The sequence below is a fragment of the Fimicolochytrium jonesii genome (genome assembly GCF_025526975.1).
Source record: "Fimicolochytrium jonesii strain JEL569 chromosome Unknown EV422scaffold_4, whole genome shotgun sequence".
NCBI lineage: Eukaryota > Fungi > Chytridiomycota > Chytridiomycetes > Spizellomycetales > Powellomycetaceae > Fimicolochytrium > Fimicolochytrium jonesii.
This window is the reverse complement of record NW_026515671.1, coordinates 88,039-105,064: the sequence shown is the minus strand read 5'-3', so window position 1 is coordinate 105,064 and position 17,026 is coordinate 88,039. Positions and strand designations below refer to the sequence as shown.

General features: G+C 56.2%; 7 protein-coding genes across 7 annotated transcripts; 2 read left to right on the top strand and 5 right to left on the bottom strand.

The window, feature by feature from the left end:
- Positions 1-2,988: 2,988 nt before the first annotated feature.
- Positions 2,989-3,846, top strand: EV422DRAFT_485463 (uncharacterized protein; the record flags this gene model as incomplete). The annotated part of the gene is made up of 1 exon (XM_053067374.1): positions 2,989-3,846. A coding segment is annotated over one exon (858 nt), but the record flags the coding sequence as incomplete, so codon positions are not given.
- A 511-nt stretch (positions 3,847-4,357) lies between these two features.
- EV422DRAFT_518541 (uncharacterized protein) lies at positions 4,358-5,688 on the bottom strand. The gene has a single exon (XM_053069532.1). It carries the CDS (start codon positions 5,360-5,362, stop codon positions 4,490-4,492), a length of 873 nt encoding a protein of 290 aa, XP_052927877.1. The 5' UTR covers positions 5,363-5,688; the 3' UTR covers positions 4,358-4,489.
- An 85-nt stretch (positions 5,689-5,773) lies between these two features.
- Positions 5,774-7,163, bottom strand: EV422DRAFT_302607 (amidohydrolase). The gene is made up of 2 exons (XM_053066105.1): positions 7,086-7,163; positions 5,774-6,899 (listed from the first exon to the last, which is right to left on the bottom strand). The coding sequence occupies exon 2, from the start codon at positions 6,884-6,886 to the stop codon at positions 5,786-5,788; it is 1,101 nt and encodes a 366-aa protein (XP_052927876.1). The 5' UTR covers positions 6,887-6,899; positions 7,086-7,163; the 3' UTR covers positions 5,774-5,785.
- Positions 7,164-9,511: 2,348 nt separating this feature from the next.
- On the bottom strand, positions 9,512-11,032 carry EV422DRAFT_302594 (P-loop containing nucleoside triphosphate hydrolase protein). The gene is made up of 2 exons (XM_053066104.1): positions 10,890-11,032; positions 9,512-10,835 (listed from the first exon to the last, which is right to left on the bottom strand). The coding sequence occupies exon 2, from the start codon at positions 10,553-10,555 to the stop codon at positions 9,701-9,703; it is 855 nt and encodes a 284-aa protein (XP_052927875.1). The 5' UTR covers positions 10,556-10,835; positions 10,890-11,032; the 3' UTR covers positions 9,512-9,700.
- Positions 11,033-11,452: 420 nt separating this feature from the next.
- Positions 11,453-12,234, bottom strand: EV422DRAFT_518538 (uncharacterized protein; the record flags this gene model as incomplete). Its single annotated transcript, XM_053069531.1, has 1 exon — positions 11,453-12,234. The coding sequence occupies exon 1, from the start codon at positions 12,095-12,097 to the stop codon at positions 11,456-11,458; it is 642 nt and encodes a 213-aa protein (XP_052927874.1). The 5' UTR covers positions 12,098-12,234.
- A 549-nt stretch (positions 12,235-12,783) lies between these two features.
- On the top strand, positions 12,784-13,701 carry EV422DRAFT_302588 (uncharacterized protein). Its single transcript, XM_053066103.1, has 2 exons — positions 12,784-12,935; positions 13,044-13,701. Exon 2 carries the CDS (start codon positions 13,074-13,076, stop codon positions 13,626-13,628), a length of 555 nt encoding a protein of 184 aa, XP_052927873.1. The 5' UTR covers positions 12,784-12,935; positions 13,044-13,073; the 3' UTR covers positions 13,629-13,701.
- A 2,432-nt stretch (positions 13,702-16,133) lies between these two features.
- EV422DRAFT_302553 (uncharacterized protein) lies at positions 16,134-16,864 on the bottom strand. Its single transcript, XM_053066102.1, has one exon. The coding sequence runs from the start codon at positions 16,772-16,774 to the stop codon at positions 16,325-16,327; it is 450 nt and encodes a 149-aa protein (XP_052927872.1). The 5' UTR covers positions 16,775-16,864; the 3' UTR covers positions 16,134-16,324.
- Positions 16,865-17,026: the final 162 nt, after the last annotated feature.

Sequence of the window (17,026 nt, the reverse complement as noted above, 5' to 3'; positions counted from 1 at the left end):
CGTTAGTTCGACACAAGCATACCCAACGGCCCTCAACACCCTTCAATTACAACAACAACAACAACAACAGCAACAACTCCAACAAAAGCAACCCCAGCTCCCCTTCACTCCTCAACACGCCGCTTTCGAAAACATCAAAGTCGCCGCCGACGACGTAGCCGACGACATCGACCTCCTCCAAGACCACCTCAACTCCATCTCCTCCCTCGTCGGGCTCGACCCTTCCCTCGACCTCGACAACTACTCCGGCGACCGTGCCATCACACCCGACCTCGGGAGCAGCAGCAGCAGCGGCGGAGCGACCGAGAACAGGTTCGATGATACTGCTCTTTTCGGAACCCAGGATGGCGGGATTGAGGGTCTGCAGGGGACCGAGGAGGAACGGCAGACTCTTTTGCAGCTCATGAGGCAATATAATAGCCTGGATTGGAGTCAGTTGGGGAACGTGACGGGTGGGGTGGACGCGGCGGGATTGCAACCACAACAACAGCAGCAGCAGCAGCAACCCCTCCCGAACCTCGCCGACCTCTCAACGACCATGATGCCCCACCTCGCGGGCACGAACGCGATCAACACCGATTTCCTCAATCTCCCGCACACATCCTCCGCAGCCTCAAACGTTCTCGCACCCACCTCCTCAGCGGATTTTCCCCCCATCCCCACATCCACTCCCCATCTCCAATCACACCAGGCCCAAACACCAGCAACACCACACCTAGATGATCTGCCATCGACACTCCTGGACCCGGCGGATTTTGCGAATTTCATCCTGCCGTATGGGATGGACCCGGCTGAGTTTGACTTTTTGGGGATGGGTGGTGTTGGGAGTGCGAGTGCGAGTGCGAATGGGACAGGGACGGGGACGGGGACGGGGAAGACGGACGGGGAGGCGACTTAGGAGATGGAAAAGGTTTATCGTGAGGTGGGAGGGCCGAGTCGGGGAAGTGAACGGAGTCATCGGCGATTAGAAATTGTTGCAAAAGTCCCCGCCGAGCCACATGACAGGCATTCGTAGCCCTGACCCCATGAGACCGCACCCCACGCTGTCCTTTGCGTACAGAGATCTATGGCCTGCTCTTGCAGCTTTTATGTATATATCTTTTCTCCGCATTTCATTTGAAAAGCCATACCTCTCCACCAGTCTCTCTCCCTTCCCTGTACGATTTTGCGGCGGCGATGACCATGGTGCTGCATCTGTCTTGGGACGTGTGTATCTGGTGTGCTATCTTTAGACCACCAGTGCGATCATTACAAAGTGGAACCGTCTTAGACCGAAATGCAAAACTGTCGGTAGGCGCTTGGAATGGGTGTGAGTAACAGGTGGTAAATGATGGCGCCCGTGCCAGGCTGTCGGAGTCGGGGATAGTACGGTTTAGAACAAGTTGCCACATTCGATATAGATAATTCCATTAGTGAAAGCGGTTTGTGTTCTCAAGAGGCGCAGCGCAGTTTGACAGAGTGAGTCATGGTGGTGCACATCGTGGAGTTTCTGTGTCACGTGGAAAGGGAGGCGGCGGCGCACAGAATGAAATGAGAGAGTTCGAGACGGCGAGGTGGCGATGCGGGCCAGCTGCAACCCTACCGGCATGCTCCCAGCGTGAGAGCTGCTTGCTCTGAACGCGCAAGAGATCAGTGATGGGCAGTTGAGCAAGAGCATGTGTGCGCGCCTCACCAAAACGGCGAGCGCCATCTCCGGAAAGCCACTATCTCGCATTACACGAATGAGTGCTGAGTCTTGACAGCGCTGATCAGTGATCCCAAATCCGGAGCCGGGCGGCGGGCACAGTGTCCCCAAGTTGGACCCCAACCGCCGGTGTCCATTTTGTTGTAACCGGAGTTCAGGCCAGGGTCTCGCCTCCAAGTCCCCCCAAACTGAACAGCAACGCGCAAAGAGGCGGTCAACCATGGCGCCTCCCCCCGCGGCTCGCAACGGACTGGACTTGAGACGTTGATGAGACTCTGATGGACACCCTCGGGGGAATTATTCGCACTGCCCCAAACCTCAACTCTGCCCCCGTATTCGCGTTCATTTCGCGTGAGGGTCTAGGAAAAAAAGTTGGGGCGTTGGGCAGGCCGTTGTTTTCAACTGCCTGCGCGGCGCTGTCAGTTGGGATTTGCGTGTCCCTCGGGGCCTCCACACTTTTGCGAGTGTGCCTCTCTTGAAGTCTGTGTCTCCCCCCCCTTCTTTTCCACAAAGTGGGTGCTTGTGTGGCAAACCCGCATGCCAGTTAATCCGTGACCGGAGAGTGGTCGATCAGACAAACCCGTTCAGCCCCGCTCGCCGGCCATGTCCGAGATTCATGAGTTCAACAGCGCCTCTGCTTGCTGTGGCACGCTGTTTGCGAAAAACGTCCATCGAAGCCTCCGCTCCATATTCCCCCGAAGGCAAACCAAAACTCATCCCAAAAATACATATGCTTCCGGAAAACTATAAAACGAGGCGTTCATTCCCCCGGGGATTTTCGAAGACCATAACAAGTTTTGAGTGGCAGTTTACTTTCCTTTCGAAGCCATCTACTATATTGGTCGTGCCCCTTCTCTCCACACAAATACCGTTCGGCTCTGACGCTTCTGTTATCGCTCCCTCTGCAACATTACAAAAGCACACCCTCGACGCACATTCCCTTCTGTCTCAGCATCCATTTCACATCGCACGCACTCACCTCCCGCATACCACATCGCATTCTCATCTCAACATCAGCAAGCATGACTCGCAGCATTTTGCTCGCTCTTCCCGTCGCAATCGTCCTGCTCAACAGCGCAAACGGTGCCCCTTCCTTGGTGAGGCCGCCACCCATCCCGTCGGTCTACCCAGCGATCGACCAAACTGTGATGATTACCGGCTCGCTCCTCACGGCCCCACTGGTCGCCGATGCGCTCGCCTACGTCGAGTCGGTCGTCCCCGCCGAACTCCTCAACCTCCCAGTGTCAACGTACATCAGCGGCTCAACGGTGACCTACAAAGCCGGCGCCAATTACTGCTACTGGCCCGCCAACCAGTGCGTGCGCACGGCCCCCACCGCCGCCTTCAACGCCGACATCGTCAGCTGCCCCAAAGCCAACACCTGGGGCCTCACTTATGACGACGGCCCAACCTCCAACATCGTCAACGGCGTGCACAACCCCGACACCGCCGCCATCCGCACCGCCCTCGACGACCTGAACGTCAAAGCCACCTTCTTCGTCTGCGGAACAGGCGTCAGAAGCCTCCCCGCTCAAGTCGTCAACTCCTTCAAGGCTGGCCACCAGATTGCCGTGCACACATGGACCCACCACCCTCTCACATCCCTCACCAACGCGCAGATCGTCGCAGAGATCAAGTACACCGAGGCCGCCATCTACGAGGTCATCGGCGTCGTGCCCACCCATTTCCGACCCCCGTACGGCGACATCGACGACCGTGTCCGCGCCATCGCCTCGGCCCTCGGATACAAAACAGTCATCTGGGGCGTCGACTCCCTGGACGCCGACGTGGCCGCCACCCCCGCCAACGCCGCGACCGTGCAAGCGCGCATCGAATCGTGGTTCAAGGCCGGCCCCGGGTTCATCTCCCTTGAACACGACATCTCCACATTCACGTCGGGAATCGCCGTCAACGCGCTTGCGGAGGTCAAGAAACAGGTTGCGGCCGGCACGTTCCCGTTGACGATCAACTCGGTCGCACAGTGTGTGGGTGAGAGCGGGTACTGGAATGCGAACGTTTCTGCGGCGGGGACTTCGGCGTCCATCGCTTCGGCGACCTCGACTACCACCTCCACTACCACTACCTCCACTACCACCTCGACCGCCACAACCACCACCACCACCTCCTCCTCTACCACCACCACCTCCACATCTACGACTTCCACAACCACCCGTGCTCAACCCACAACCGCGACCCAATCAAAGGACATCACGTCCGGCGCAGAGGGCCTCACATCCTACCTCGGCCAGCTCGTCCTCGCCGGTCTGGCCGCTGTCGGGTTGCAGTTGCTCTGAGTAGCTTGGATAATCATAGGAGTAGGAAATTACCAACACTTCTCTTTTTGGGAGTAAGGTCAGATCAGATTTAGGCTAGGGGTAGGAAACGGAAAAGATGGCTGGGCAGCCCGGTTTTTGGAAATCTTGTGCTTTTCGGGTTGTGGTGCGGTCTTTTTTGTTGAGTAGCCTAGATTGATTATATGCGAGGGGGAATACATTTTGTGCTCAGATTATAAAGATCAGTTGGTTATTTTGCATTTGCTGCTAATGTTGAGAGATTTGCTGGATGTTGGGGCATGTGCGCCTTGCTGGGGAAGTTGTAAAACAGCCAGCTGCTGACGCGGTGAATCCGAATCTTCAGGGGCATCAAACGCGGAAGATGCCGCCGACTTGGGACAAAAAAGGCTCCATTGGTATGACTTTGTCAAATTCAGTTGTATATACATAAGAAACAAGTGCACGCCATACTGCCGAGTGCGTCTACTATCTATATGTACAAGTTTTCATCTCTATCAACCATCGGCCGCCGTCACACATCTAAATCCCACACACGCGTAATCCCCACCTCCCTAAACCCCATCGCTGTCCACGCCCTAACCGCATTCTCATCCCACGCAACCGTCAACATCACCTCAAACCCCCACTCAACGGCCTTCGCAACCGTCCTCGCCAACATCGCCTTCGTCAACCCCCTCTTCCTCCATGTCTCCACCGTCCCCGCGCCTTGTAGGTATGCTACGCCCCGATGCACGCGGAGGGTCATGTACCCGACCGCTTCTTCCCCCCCGTCTTGGTTGGCGGTGGTAGCAAGGAGGTGGTAATCACCGTACTTGTCCATCATCTCCGCCAACGCGGCGGGGAGGTGCGAGAAGTACCCGGCGCCGTACCCAAAGATATCCCGCTCGACGGCGACGCGGGCGTCGAAGCGTGGGTCCGTGGAGGATGTGATTTCGTGAATGGTGATTCCCTCCGGCGGCGGGATAGAGGTCGGCGCGACGGGTGTGCCGTCCACGTCGACCAGATCCAATTGCCGAGCGACGTTGGGGTGTGCAAACACCCGGTTCGTGAAGCCCACCCGTTCCAGAATCTCCGCCCTGGCATGCGGGAACGCCGCACTCTCATCCAACGCCACCTTCGTGCCCTTCTCCAGACCCGCCAAGAACGCCTTCAGATCCCGCTCCATATCCTCCTCGGCGCCCAAATGGTCAAAAATCAAGACCCGGGTCGCTTTGGCGCCAACGGTGATATCGTACTTGAATGTCGGGGTGGTGACGATGCTCGCGTTGGGGTTGGAGATGGCCATGGAGATATGTTCGTCCCAGCTTCCGGATTTTTGGAGGGCGGCGAGGAGGGCGGGGGTGTCGGTGCGGGGGATGATGGGTTGGAGTGTTGTAGCGGTCATTTTTGGTTTCTGGCTCTCGTTGCTTTTTGAGCTGGCTTGGTTGTTAGTCTTGTAGTGAGCTGTGTACGTTACCTGGGAAGGGGGGCTGGGGGCCAAGCCTGGGTTTTATAGACTGTATTCTGAAGGGTGCCCTGTGTGGGTGGACAAGCATGTTGTTGTGGAGTTGGGGGCGCCCAGTGGAAAAGGCGCCGTAGAGTCGCGGGCTGGGCCAACGCCCACAAGAGCCCACAAGCAGCGGTCGGACTAAGAGATAAGCGCACACACGCAGAGAAGCAATTCCGCCCGTATGAGACGGTAATAAAATGCACCTCACAACGCAGACTGCCGTTGAAAATTGTCATTATTGTCGTTATTATTGTTGATGCTAATGCTTCAGTAACTGCTGTTCTATGCCTCTGAATCTGGATCTGGAAATTTAAAGGCTTACGCTGACGAAGGGTCATACTCAATGCCCGCACACCACACCCGCCTAACGAGCCGCGATGCCTGGATATCCCGCGTAGGATCCCCATCGACCAACACCAAATCCGCCCTCAAACCCTCCCTAACAGACCCACGATCATCTAACCCAAAATGCAACGCCGCAAGCGATGTAGCGCCCCGCAGCGCATCAAGCGGGGTCAATCCAGCCTCAACAAGAAGCTCCAATTCGCGGTGGAAACTTTCCCCTGGTACGGGTCTTAACGGGGCCACGGGTTCCTGGTTGGCATCGGTTCCTACCAAAATAGGCACGCCTGCAGCATGCAGGCTCGCAACACTCTCCCGTGAAAAGTCATAACTCGCTCCCGGGAACTTGATCTGCTCCATCATCGCGAGCGTCGGGACCGCGGCGCGACACCTCTGCTTCATAACAGATGAAAGCTGCAGGTCTATTGGTTGATCCAGCGGGACGTGGGTGATGATATCGACATTAGCTTCAATCGCCATTTGAAAGGGTTCGTATGTGGCGGCGTGAGCGACAGTTGACAACCCATTTGCATGTGCGGCGTCCACGATCCCCCTGATAGTGGCAACATCAGGTCCAGGTACATCCGCGATAATCTTGATATAATCCGCCCCCTCCGCCCTCCTTCCTTCCACGAACCCCGCCGCATCCGCTGCGCTCTTGACCAACGCAGGCACCCCCATCCGCCGACAATGCATGCTGTCAGCGACCGTGGCAGGAGTGCTAGCTCCCCGGACGTCGGTGGTACCACGTTCGACGGCTGCCTCCCGCAGGGCTTTAATTTCAGAGTACTGCGTCGCCATGTCCAGCACCGTCGTTACCCCGCACCGACGATACATGTCCAGCTCTTCGACGGTGTGGACGTGCACGTGGGAATCGATGTAGCCTGGCAGGAGGACGCTGCCTTGTGCGTTGATGGTTGGGGTGGTGCTTGAGAGGGCGTTGGGCGAGTTGCCGACGCTCACAATTAGACCACCCTCGAGGACGACGGTGGTGGGCTCATTCGAGAGATGGTGGCCGTCGAATATGCGGGCGTTGGTGACGGCCACCTTCATTGGTGCCTTCTTCGTGTCGGTCATCTTCGCCAAGTAGCTGGGAATGTATTACTTTGAGCTGCCCAAACGGAAGAGAATGGCTCTGGTTCCGATTAAGGCCTCACGAAAGACCCACGGGCAAACCTCGTCTGTTCAGGAATTGATAAAGCCACTTCCCTTTCGAGAAAGACTATTGGTGCCACAGGTGGTGGCCGGGGGATATAAGAGCGTTGGTGATAACTACCTTCACCGGTGCCTTTTTCGTCGGTTATCCTTGCTGACTGTAGTCAAGCTGGTAGTCAAGAGAGCTCCGGTACGAGCCTGATGAGAGATGACGAGGTGTTCCGTTCCGCCATGCTCGAAGGGCCTCACAAGTCCGTCGCAAAACCCGCGTGCGTAGAGCAGCTTGAGTCTCAGACTTGAGATTGGGCTGCACACGCACAATCCTGGCACATGACGCTGTTGGAGGACACTGGTGATGGAGGCCGGCGCTGGTGGTGGTGATCGAGATGCGACTGGCTTGCCCGGCACATGCGTCCCTGGCAGTCAAGGTGGAAAACAACACGACCGTGGTTCAGTCTTCTCACTGCTCCAGTAGCTTTCATAGGACCTGGGTAGACCTCAAAAAGGCCCTCGCGTCCGTGTCCTTCCAGTGGCGAGAAGCTCTACCAGAACGTGACTCGACCGACGTCGCCCGGTAAACATCGAGAAAGGGTCCATCCCCGTCTCCTTCATATGAATGATATCCATTCAAATTCCCGTGCTAAGGCCGGAAACGTCACATCCACCATGATGGCATAATATGGTTCGCCAAGCTTGTTAAGAACGACTGTAGGTGACGGCTTTATCTATGGCGTGCGGGAATTTGTGGCCTCGGTCGCATCCATGGTCGCATACGGTGCTTTGCGAAGCTTGTTAAGGAGGGGCATCATCGACCGGTGGTGTCGCTGCCTTCCTTTTCGCGAACGACGTCACAGCACACTTTGCACTATCGGTGAGGCAACACGGACGCAGTGTTAATGGGTTTGTTGTATGGTGATTCCTGTCTGTTCATATGCGTCCGTGTTGCCTCACCGATAGTGCAAAGTGTGCTGTGACGTCGTTCGCGAAAAGGAAGGCAGCGACACCACCGGCCGTTCTCCAACACCTCGCACGTAACTCGCGTCGGATAAACGGAAGTGGGGCGCCAAACGTCGCTGAAAAAGATATAATCCAGACGAAGCCCGATAATGCGCTCGCGCGCGTTACCGGACATTCACCACGTGGTATACCCGGGATCCTTGGTCGCGCGGTGGCAATCGTACCACGTATCGCTGAAGCCAGCGTCTTTGTGATGATGTGCCCCATATGTGCGGGTGTACGCTTGGGGACTTAGACGTGCGTGGGAGTTAACCGTACGCCAACTGTTCGCAAGGCGAGCTGCTGCGTACCGATGACTCGCATAATGCAGGTGGGCAAGCTATGGCGGGTATATGAGTGGACCGCAATATCTCGTGACAATGTCAGATTGAAGGATACTGTACATGTATAGTGCATAGGGGAAGGAACGCTAGTCGGCGCGGGCCGGCACACGGCTTGCCAGTTCGGTCTTCCTAGTTGAAAGAAGGCAGCGGCACGTAGGTACCCCCGAAAATTCTCGACGCTCTGACGGGCCTTCGCTGAATTGCATGGCCAGCAGGACATTTCAATCTGCTGATGTGGGTTGTCGTACGACAAGCAAAGTTTGACTCTCTCTTTGGAAGCCATTTGAACGTCCACTGCTCCCGCCCGTATGTTTAGGGCGACTCGGCTTTGGCTTTCCGGGAGCAGCGGCTTGACCGCTTCCATGCCTCTGAACCAAAGCAGTAGCAATGTCGTGAAACCTTTGGGCAGCCGGGTGCCAGGTCGAAGGGAGGGGGGGGGGGGGGGGGGTGACGCGGTGAGTGTTGGGGCGAGTGGTGGGGCGAGTGTTGGGGCATGCACGAATTGCCCAGGATGATCCCGACATCACAGTAGAAGTATCGACCGCCGCTGCGCTCCCACGCGGCTTGAAGTAATGTCCGAGCCGCCTCCAACTCCATGTGCATATCATACGCCATCCGACGAAGGGTAACATCCTCGGCAGCCTTTTGTCGGTGCTCAATCAAGCCTGCTGGCGTGGCGAAGACAAAGAGGCAGTGTTCGCACTTTTTCTCCCGGACAGGCACAGGCAGGTTGATTCCACATTGTCTCTACATGTGAAAGGGTTCGGGCTTGGGGACCGAGGCCTGGCGTTTTCGCGGGGGGGCGGGGGGGAGTTCGGATGTCCCCTTGACCTTCTCCGAGACCGAGCGTAATCGCGCATTCTCCTTCTTGATGACGGCGATGTCGAATTGGTCGCAAGCCGTCGGTATTCGTGCTTGAATGCGGTCTTCTCCAGCTTCGCCGTCCGATGCGTTAGGTTCGATACCTCACTTTTCAAACCGTGGTACAAACTTTGCAAACCGTGGTACAACCGCCGCATCTCATCCAATTGGGCCGAGGATGAGATCCTGCTGGTCGACCGCCTGTCGGCGGACCGGAGAAGAGATTGGTTGGTAGCCGAGGTTAGTTTATGCCTCGGAATGCCCCGGCAACCAGCATCTACTTGGACACTCCAGTGTGATTTCCGTCCGGAAATCGATCTCGTCGCGAACGGACGCCGTGTACAGATTCCTGATCCCGTCGCAGAGACCACATGGCCGGGCACGGCCGCCTCCCGAAGGCTCCTGCATTCCCGCGATTGTCATTATTGAGCCCCATTCGTGGCGACCGAACGGCCCCTCTCAACCTTCTCGTCGGCGAGATAACGGCTGTCCAAAATGAATCTGAATGTCGTCGTGCGGTACAATTTCTTATGGCTCATTTGTCGACGTCTCTCCCGCAGTCAACCACATGATTGATGCCCCCAACTGTGAGGGAGGCTTCCGCCACGTTCGTCGCAAAGACAACCTTCCTCCTTCCAGGCTGTGCTCCGATCACCCTTTGCTGCACTTCCGTAGGCATCCCGGCGTATAGCTTGCTAAGTGCCACGTTCTCAGCGGGGTAGCCCGAGTGTTCCATCCAATTATCGATATCCGCCTCCATGCAGTCAATGTCCTCACGTCGAGGAAGGAACACGGGGATTCCTCCAGGAAGAGCTTGCGGTGGCCTAGGCTCGCCTTCCTGGCCGTTATCTTCAAACTTAAGTATTCTGATAACGTTTGCAAAGGCCCCGGCGTAATAGGAGTCCTTCTCCATCTTTTTCTTCGACAGATCTAGATCCTCGTTATCATTCAGCGTCGCAATATTGTGGGGATCATGCCGTATCCGAACCACCGTTGCACCGAAGAAATGGTCTTTGAACATGTGCAGTGCCCTCTGCATCGTCGCGCTCATTATCACGGTGATGAGAGGGTCTCCTCTCTCCTTGCGCTTAGCGATTGCGAGTCTCAGTGTAGTCGTGCGCATGTCCACGTGCAGGGTGCGGACATGGGCCTCGTCAACCGCGATTGCGGCATATTTCGAAAGGAGTGGGTCATTCTGGGCCTCGATGATGAGGATTTGCTCCGTAGCGAAGCAAAGCTTGGTGGTGCCTTTGGTGTAAACGGTGTCAGGGTCCGTCTTGTAGCCCACCTCCTGGCCGACTGTCACGTCCATCACTTCTGCGACTCGATTGGCTGTTGCGATGGCCGCGACCACACGGGGTTGGCTGCACCCCATAACCCTGCTTTTCATAAACTCTGTCAAACTTATGAACTAAGGCCGCCCCAAAACGGCTTGTGCGATCGCTATGGTTTCTCCAATCTTCATCCGTCACGAACGGGACAGGAGCACTTAGGAAATCACTTTTCAACTGATCAACTTCACTCGCAGTGATGTCGATGGGGGATTCCCTTGTGAAACGGCTTCGCAGAATATCGGAAGGCAGCAGCTCGAACACCGTAGCGGCTCTCGTGGGTAATGAGTCTGGACATGCACACAATTCCCTGTGGGTTGATCGTCTCCGGTTTCTGACCTAAGAATGAAATGAGAATATAGTACCCGTTTAAAAGAGGATACAAATGCTTACCGCTACGAGGTTTCCTTCGGACCACAACCAGGTGCGCCAATAACTCATCCCTGTGATCGTAGGCTGGCAAGGTTTCCCAGCCTGATTGGCCCGTGCGCGGTGGGTTGGGGTGTGCGGTTTCTCGTTGAATATGTTGGGCTCTTTCCTCTCCAGCCTTTGCTGAGCTTCTGCGGTTGACATGCTGCTGCTGATGCTTGGTTGTTGGTGTTGTTGTTATCGCTTGGTGGTTGTTATTCTGCTGATGTTATGCCGTTCAGAGTATGTGGTTGGGGTTGGAGTTGACAGGTGATGTGCAGTAGTAGTTGTTGCGGCCTCGTCCTAGTTCTCGTCCTCCTCTTCGGTTGACGAGGGAGTGGACGGTGGCGACTGCGGCGGGGCGTATGGGGCGAGCGACAAGAGCGGGAATGGGCGCTAAGGCAACTCCCGTGACAGTGGCGGACGGGGGAGCGATCCTCAACAAGGCGTCATCCACAAGTACGCAACTAATGAACGGTTTCACGTTCTCTTTCGGGTTTGCGTCCCCGGGGCGGCGCTTGGTACGGGGGCCATCGCCGGAACATACCCGTTCACGGACTCGGGCAAATGATCAGGTAGGATATGGATGCGCGTCGGATGCGCGTCGGATGCATTCGATGATAGCGTGTTTCGTAAGGCTTCCGCTTCAAAACCGGAATCCATTGCTTGCAGATCAGCTTGGCGCGTGAGGTCGGTACATCATCTCCTCCCCCCGTCTGCACGCCGAGAAAACTGTTGACCCCCACCAGGGCCACTCGCAAATTGCCCTCCGTGTGGCCTTGGCAAACAAGACGGTGACCAGCAGAGGTGTTGCGATCGTTGATACCGTCGAAATTAAGCGACAATGGCGAATTTGCTTCCCATGTTCCCAACACGTTCGTAACCCGCCGTAGTTGTGCCGCCGGACGGCAGTCGGAGCGGGAGAAGTTTCGACATTGTCCATGAGGAGGGACGTGAGAGCAGCGGAAACCGGGGAGTCGTACGCGTAACCGTTGCGGGTTCGCAGTTTGGCAATTGGTTGGCAGTGAAAAGCGTATGATGGTGGGAAGTAAGCCCTTGAGTGGGAAGACGTCCCCACCCACCACACGGAACCGTAACAGGTCCCCTTCATCCACGACCGTCCTGGGCAGAGGTCCCCTGAGAGGCAAGTTCTGTGTGAACAGATCGTGGGACGACGTGTCGGCCCTCGTCATGACTGTCGACGGGAGGCCAGGAACACAGCGGTAGTTGCCGAAGTCGAGGATCCTTCGGGTCGGCAGGTCGGCGGGGGGCACGAGTGGAGCGAGCGGCCGAGACGTTGGGGAGGGTGGGAAGTCGGCAAGGGGGGAGATGTCGGGGCGGGGGGGGGGGGGGGAGGGGGGGGAGGGGGGGGGGGGCTGGGCGGGAGGGGCCGGGAGCTGAGAACGGGCTCTCCGGGTCGTGGAGTGGACGAGGAGGGAGGGGACGGATGGAAGGTGAGGAGGCGAGAAGGTCGAGGCGGCGGCGGGGTGTTTGCGGAGGAGAACGACGCCGCGCTGGTGCAGCGCCATCATTACGCCGAGGGGAGAGGGAGCGCCGACGAGGCGGGGAAGGGGACCGACCGTAGCTTGGCATGGATGCGGTGGTGGATGCTGCTGCTGCTGCTGCTACTGCTTGCTTCCGGCGATGACGTTTGCGACGAGAAGGATCTGCAGAAGTACAGCGGAAGGAGTACGTAGTAGACAGCGATCGGGGATGTTTTTCAGGATGGCGACAAACCAGTATGTCCCCACCGCCAGCCTCACTCGAGTCGTGAAGCCCCCCGACCCCGTCCCGAAATTGGCTGCACCGGGAGGGGACCGGTACGAGCCTTCCTCCGCGACCTGACGGACGCGCATCCCCTCCCCACCCACCACACGCTGCTTGTTAGATGCGAATCGGACTTTGCGGTCGTGGGAAAATGCAGTTCCGTTGTCGGAGTTCGATAACCAGGTCAACCTGACGGAAACGGTGCTTGCAAGGCGCTATGCTGGTCGTGGCGACGTACGGTGGAGAGGTGGACCCACAAGCTAGGTATGCCCAAAAATGCAAAGCTATGCTGTCTACAGTACGGTGTGTTGGGTAAGCCAGTGACCACTGAACAATATATACCACACCACAACGTCCTGCCTACGGCCGTAGCTTCCCAATGAACGGCAACCGCTTAGTTCAATGAGAAAGAAGGACACACCAAAGCGATGCTCTCGGTCGATGGTTCTCGTAAAAAGCGTACGATGGTTCTCGGTCGTCCTGGGAAAAAAGGATCAGCTCGTAGGACCAGCAAACGACGACGACAACAACCGCCCCTACAACCCTATGCGCCTCCGAGACGTTGAAGCTCGATACACTACTCGCGGAAAAGGCTATTCTATTCACGTCAAAAATCCAAAAACACGTACCTCTTTCACCCAACACATCAATCTCTCTCCCAGGCCCGGCGATCTCTGTCCCGTGCGCGCTCTGGAAACCGCCCTCAGCTGGCACTGTGCTCGACGACATCCTCCGAACACTCCACTCTGGCTCATATCGGAAACTGAGGAAGCTACTCCATCCTGGCTACGCGGTTTGTTAATGGCCGCGATCGGCGTCGACGCGGGCACTTCATCCTTTCGCGCTGGTGGAGCGACACAGCTGGCCACATTCAGTTACTCGGTCGTTGGGGTTCGGAGTCGTTTCGCGACTACATTCGAGCGCACTGTTGTCGACTGTTACGGCGCCGTGATGTAACATGATGTGCTCGCCCCGATGACAAGGAACGAGGAATACGGGCGTCTCTATCCGACATCTTGCACCTAGAACGCATGCGGAGGACGTATATGATCTCGTTCCTTGTCATCGTTTCCCTGACTTCATCAAGTAAAGCCTCAACGCTTCAATTCCCGCCAAACCAGAATTCCGCCTGACCCGACATCCGATTGTTGTTGTTGGGGAATGTTGTTGTGTGAATTTTGTTTGGGGTATGTCGTTTGGGGGAGATGTTTGGATTGTTGGGGGTTTGTTCAGGGTTTGTTGTTTGGATTGTTGAGGGTTGGTGTTGCAACTTGTTCTAGTAGCTCGAAACACAAGCCGGCCATTTGAGGATGTTACCCGCGAGGCAAGCAACATGCAGATTAAGCAAATCGCTGTATCTAGGGTTGGATCGAGTTGGTCGATTGTGATGGAAGGGGTCGTATCTACACATCTCGTCGTTCTTTGCGAAGACCGGTCGCAATGAGAACATGTCCACCCACTTTACACCATAAGTGGCCCAACCGCTTACTCTTTCGTCCACCGCTTGGTTATCTGTGATTTTGCCGATGCCCACTCCTCAAGGGTCGCGATGAAATATGCCGAGGCATAAGGTTCGTGGTGAGGAATGCTGAACCAAGACGCACAACCGTATCTGGTCAACAACCGCACAGCCAAGGTGCACAGTTCCCGTGCTGCTCCAAGCCACTGAATTCAACGACGTCAAGTCCCAAACGTCCGGTTCATCTTTCCAGGGACGGTACCGACGTTCGGGAGATATCGGCCTTCGGGGATCTGCTGTGCTAGCCGAAATCGTACAAATGTATATCCGTCATTCGCAGAGTATGATGAAGGGTGCATCAGGCGACGTCCAAGCAACCTCGGAGCAATGCCCATAGTCCCATCACACGGCATGTACATTTCTGCGTATCGCTTCCACGGTCAGAAGGTTACGAGCAGCATACTAGACCTGACGTAGTTGCGGGACGCCTGGACCGTAAGACTAGAAGTCCCGCAACCACCTCAAGTCGCTGATTCACTGTCCCATCGTCAATTTCCCCGCATAGCGTTCCAGCTGGAGAAGCGGTATCGGCACCTCCGCATCTGACCTGCGTCTCCGCAGTCCGCCTCCGTGCAGGGAATCGTTCCGGGTTTGATTAATGGGCGTGTTTCGGGTAGTCGCAGATGTACACGCTTGATGTGATGCGTTAGGGAGGTGTAGATTCTGTGGTCTCGGTCATACACCATAGTTTCACGGCCTTCCCAAATGTCCGGCGTTTTCTTACCACATTCCGGCTTAGGAGCATTAGGGTCATACCCGACGACTTCAAAGTCATAGAAGCCATGTCCCAACTCGCCTATTGCTCAGCCATCGCCGTGACACCCCAAAGCAGCACATCGCAACAGGGGCTGCCTCGGACACCCATCTGGTGTATTGCAGCCACCCACATACGTGTCCACGCCGGAGGAGGAGTTTCTTCTGAATGCTTTCGCGGCGGACACATTCCTTCTCGGCATGAACGATCTCGGTGACAGCGTCGGAGAAGTCGGGGTTGGAGGCGGAGGTTCGTTCGCCTCGACATCGACGGTCGGCTCGATACCCATGGGCGCGGTGTTGTCGTCGATACCCATGGCTGCTGTATCGTTGACGGTCCAGTTTTGATCCAGCTGATCCATAATAGAATGGTTATCGCCAAGGATCCCTTCTGGGCTCCGGTTCCGGTTGCAGTTGTCGTTGTGGTTGTGCTTGTTCCTTTTGGTTTGCGGCCTTTGGTTATTGGTCGAACACGTAGTGGTCGCCACTCCCAAAAGATTGGCGTGCTTCATTGAGAATTCCTTCGAGGCAGTCGCACGCTCCGTCATGTACGGTGTGATCGTTGGGTCCACGATGTCGGGCTTTCCTTTCGGTAAATCAGTCAAGGAGACCAGATTAATCGACCGCCACTTTCAAAACCGAGTTTTGATCTGTTCATTGCGAATCTCGACCTTGATGGTGGCCGGAGCGTGGAAGAAATGAGCAGACACCTTCGGCGGGCCCGGGATGTCGCCGAACAGTTGGAGACCAAACCAGCCATTAACATACTCGCTTACGCAACGCCATTCTGCGGGCCAGAAGGTGGGTTGTCGTTCGTGTTCCACCGTTGTGCGGGTCGAGTGCAACCGATCAAGTAAAGTGTCCATCTTTTATCGGCTTCCGGCTGGGTATGCTTGCCGCACTTTAAGAATCAAGTGCCATCGGAGTTTGAGCTCACAAACGAGCTCCCCGAAGCTCTGGTACTGCGCGCATGAAGATTATCACGCACAAAAGTCTTGACGACCCGTCCCGTATAATTGTTCAGGATTGGCATCCATGTTGATTGCGCGACGAAGGCCAGAGTGGCGGCACGTCACGCTCCCTTCGGGCGGCGAAGATGCTGTTCGTAATCTTAGGAGCCTTATGCACATGTCCATCCCTCTGGTAGGTTTCGATCCTACAATCCCCTCTTGGGTAATTTATACCACGGGACCTCAGACGACAAAAGGCGCGGGCGCAGGCGCCCGGAGAGCCTTCTGGTGGTATGATAAGCGTTCTAGTGTGCGCGGAATGAGCGTGGACAGGGGCTTGCTGTCAAACTTATTGCCCCAGCGTTTGCTTCTTTGGCGACTTGGTCGTCGGGCTCGTCGTCCCGTTGGAGGGTCACTGTGCCCTGCCTGACCTAGGTCCAGTCCTGTTCGACATCTTCTAGTTTCAGTGATGGCATGTCGATGTACCCCGATCGGTGCCACCGGTCGATGTACCACTTCTCTCGGTGTGCGACGGGGACTTTCCTATACTGGACCAACACGTTCAGGAGTGGGAGGTGGTCGCTTGTTTCGTCGATCAGTTTCCGTTCTTTAGAGCCCCATGTGTAGCGCTTGACCACGCTCGAGCGGTTCCTTCGCCCAATGCAGGACTGAGGCGCGCTGTTCCAGAAATGCCGCCAGATCGCACATGTGCCGTCCCACCACCTTATCAGAAGCGTGGTAAAGAGCAGTCCCCAGTTGAGAGTCGATGGGTAGTTTTGCCACCACATCCCGGAGACGGTGAGCTTGCCCGTATCCTTTAGGACACCGATGCGTGTCGCCGCGCTTTGAATCCTTTCCGAGCCCCTAGCATCCCATTCCATTCAAAAGCGACCGTCTTCACTCTCAACTTTCGACATGAGGGTTCTTCAGTATGATTTCCTTGGTTGCGTCAACAGATTTCGATTTGTAACATTTCGACAGACGGTAACCTTCGTTCCTAACGGCCACCATGATAAGAACCTCATAGAACGTCAAAAATGGGAGATCGAGGCTCACCACCTCTTACCTCGCGATGAACTTGCGGAGATGGCATGGTGTTCGTCGTTGAAACCTTGAAGCCTTTGTGAAGTCCA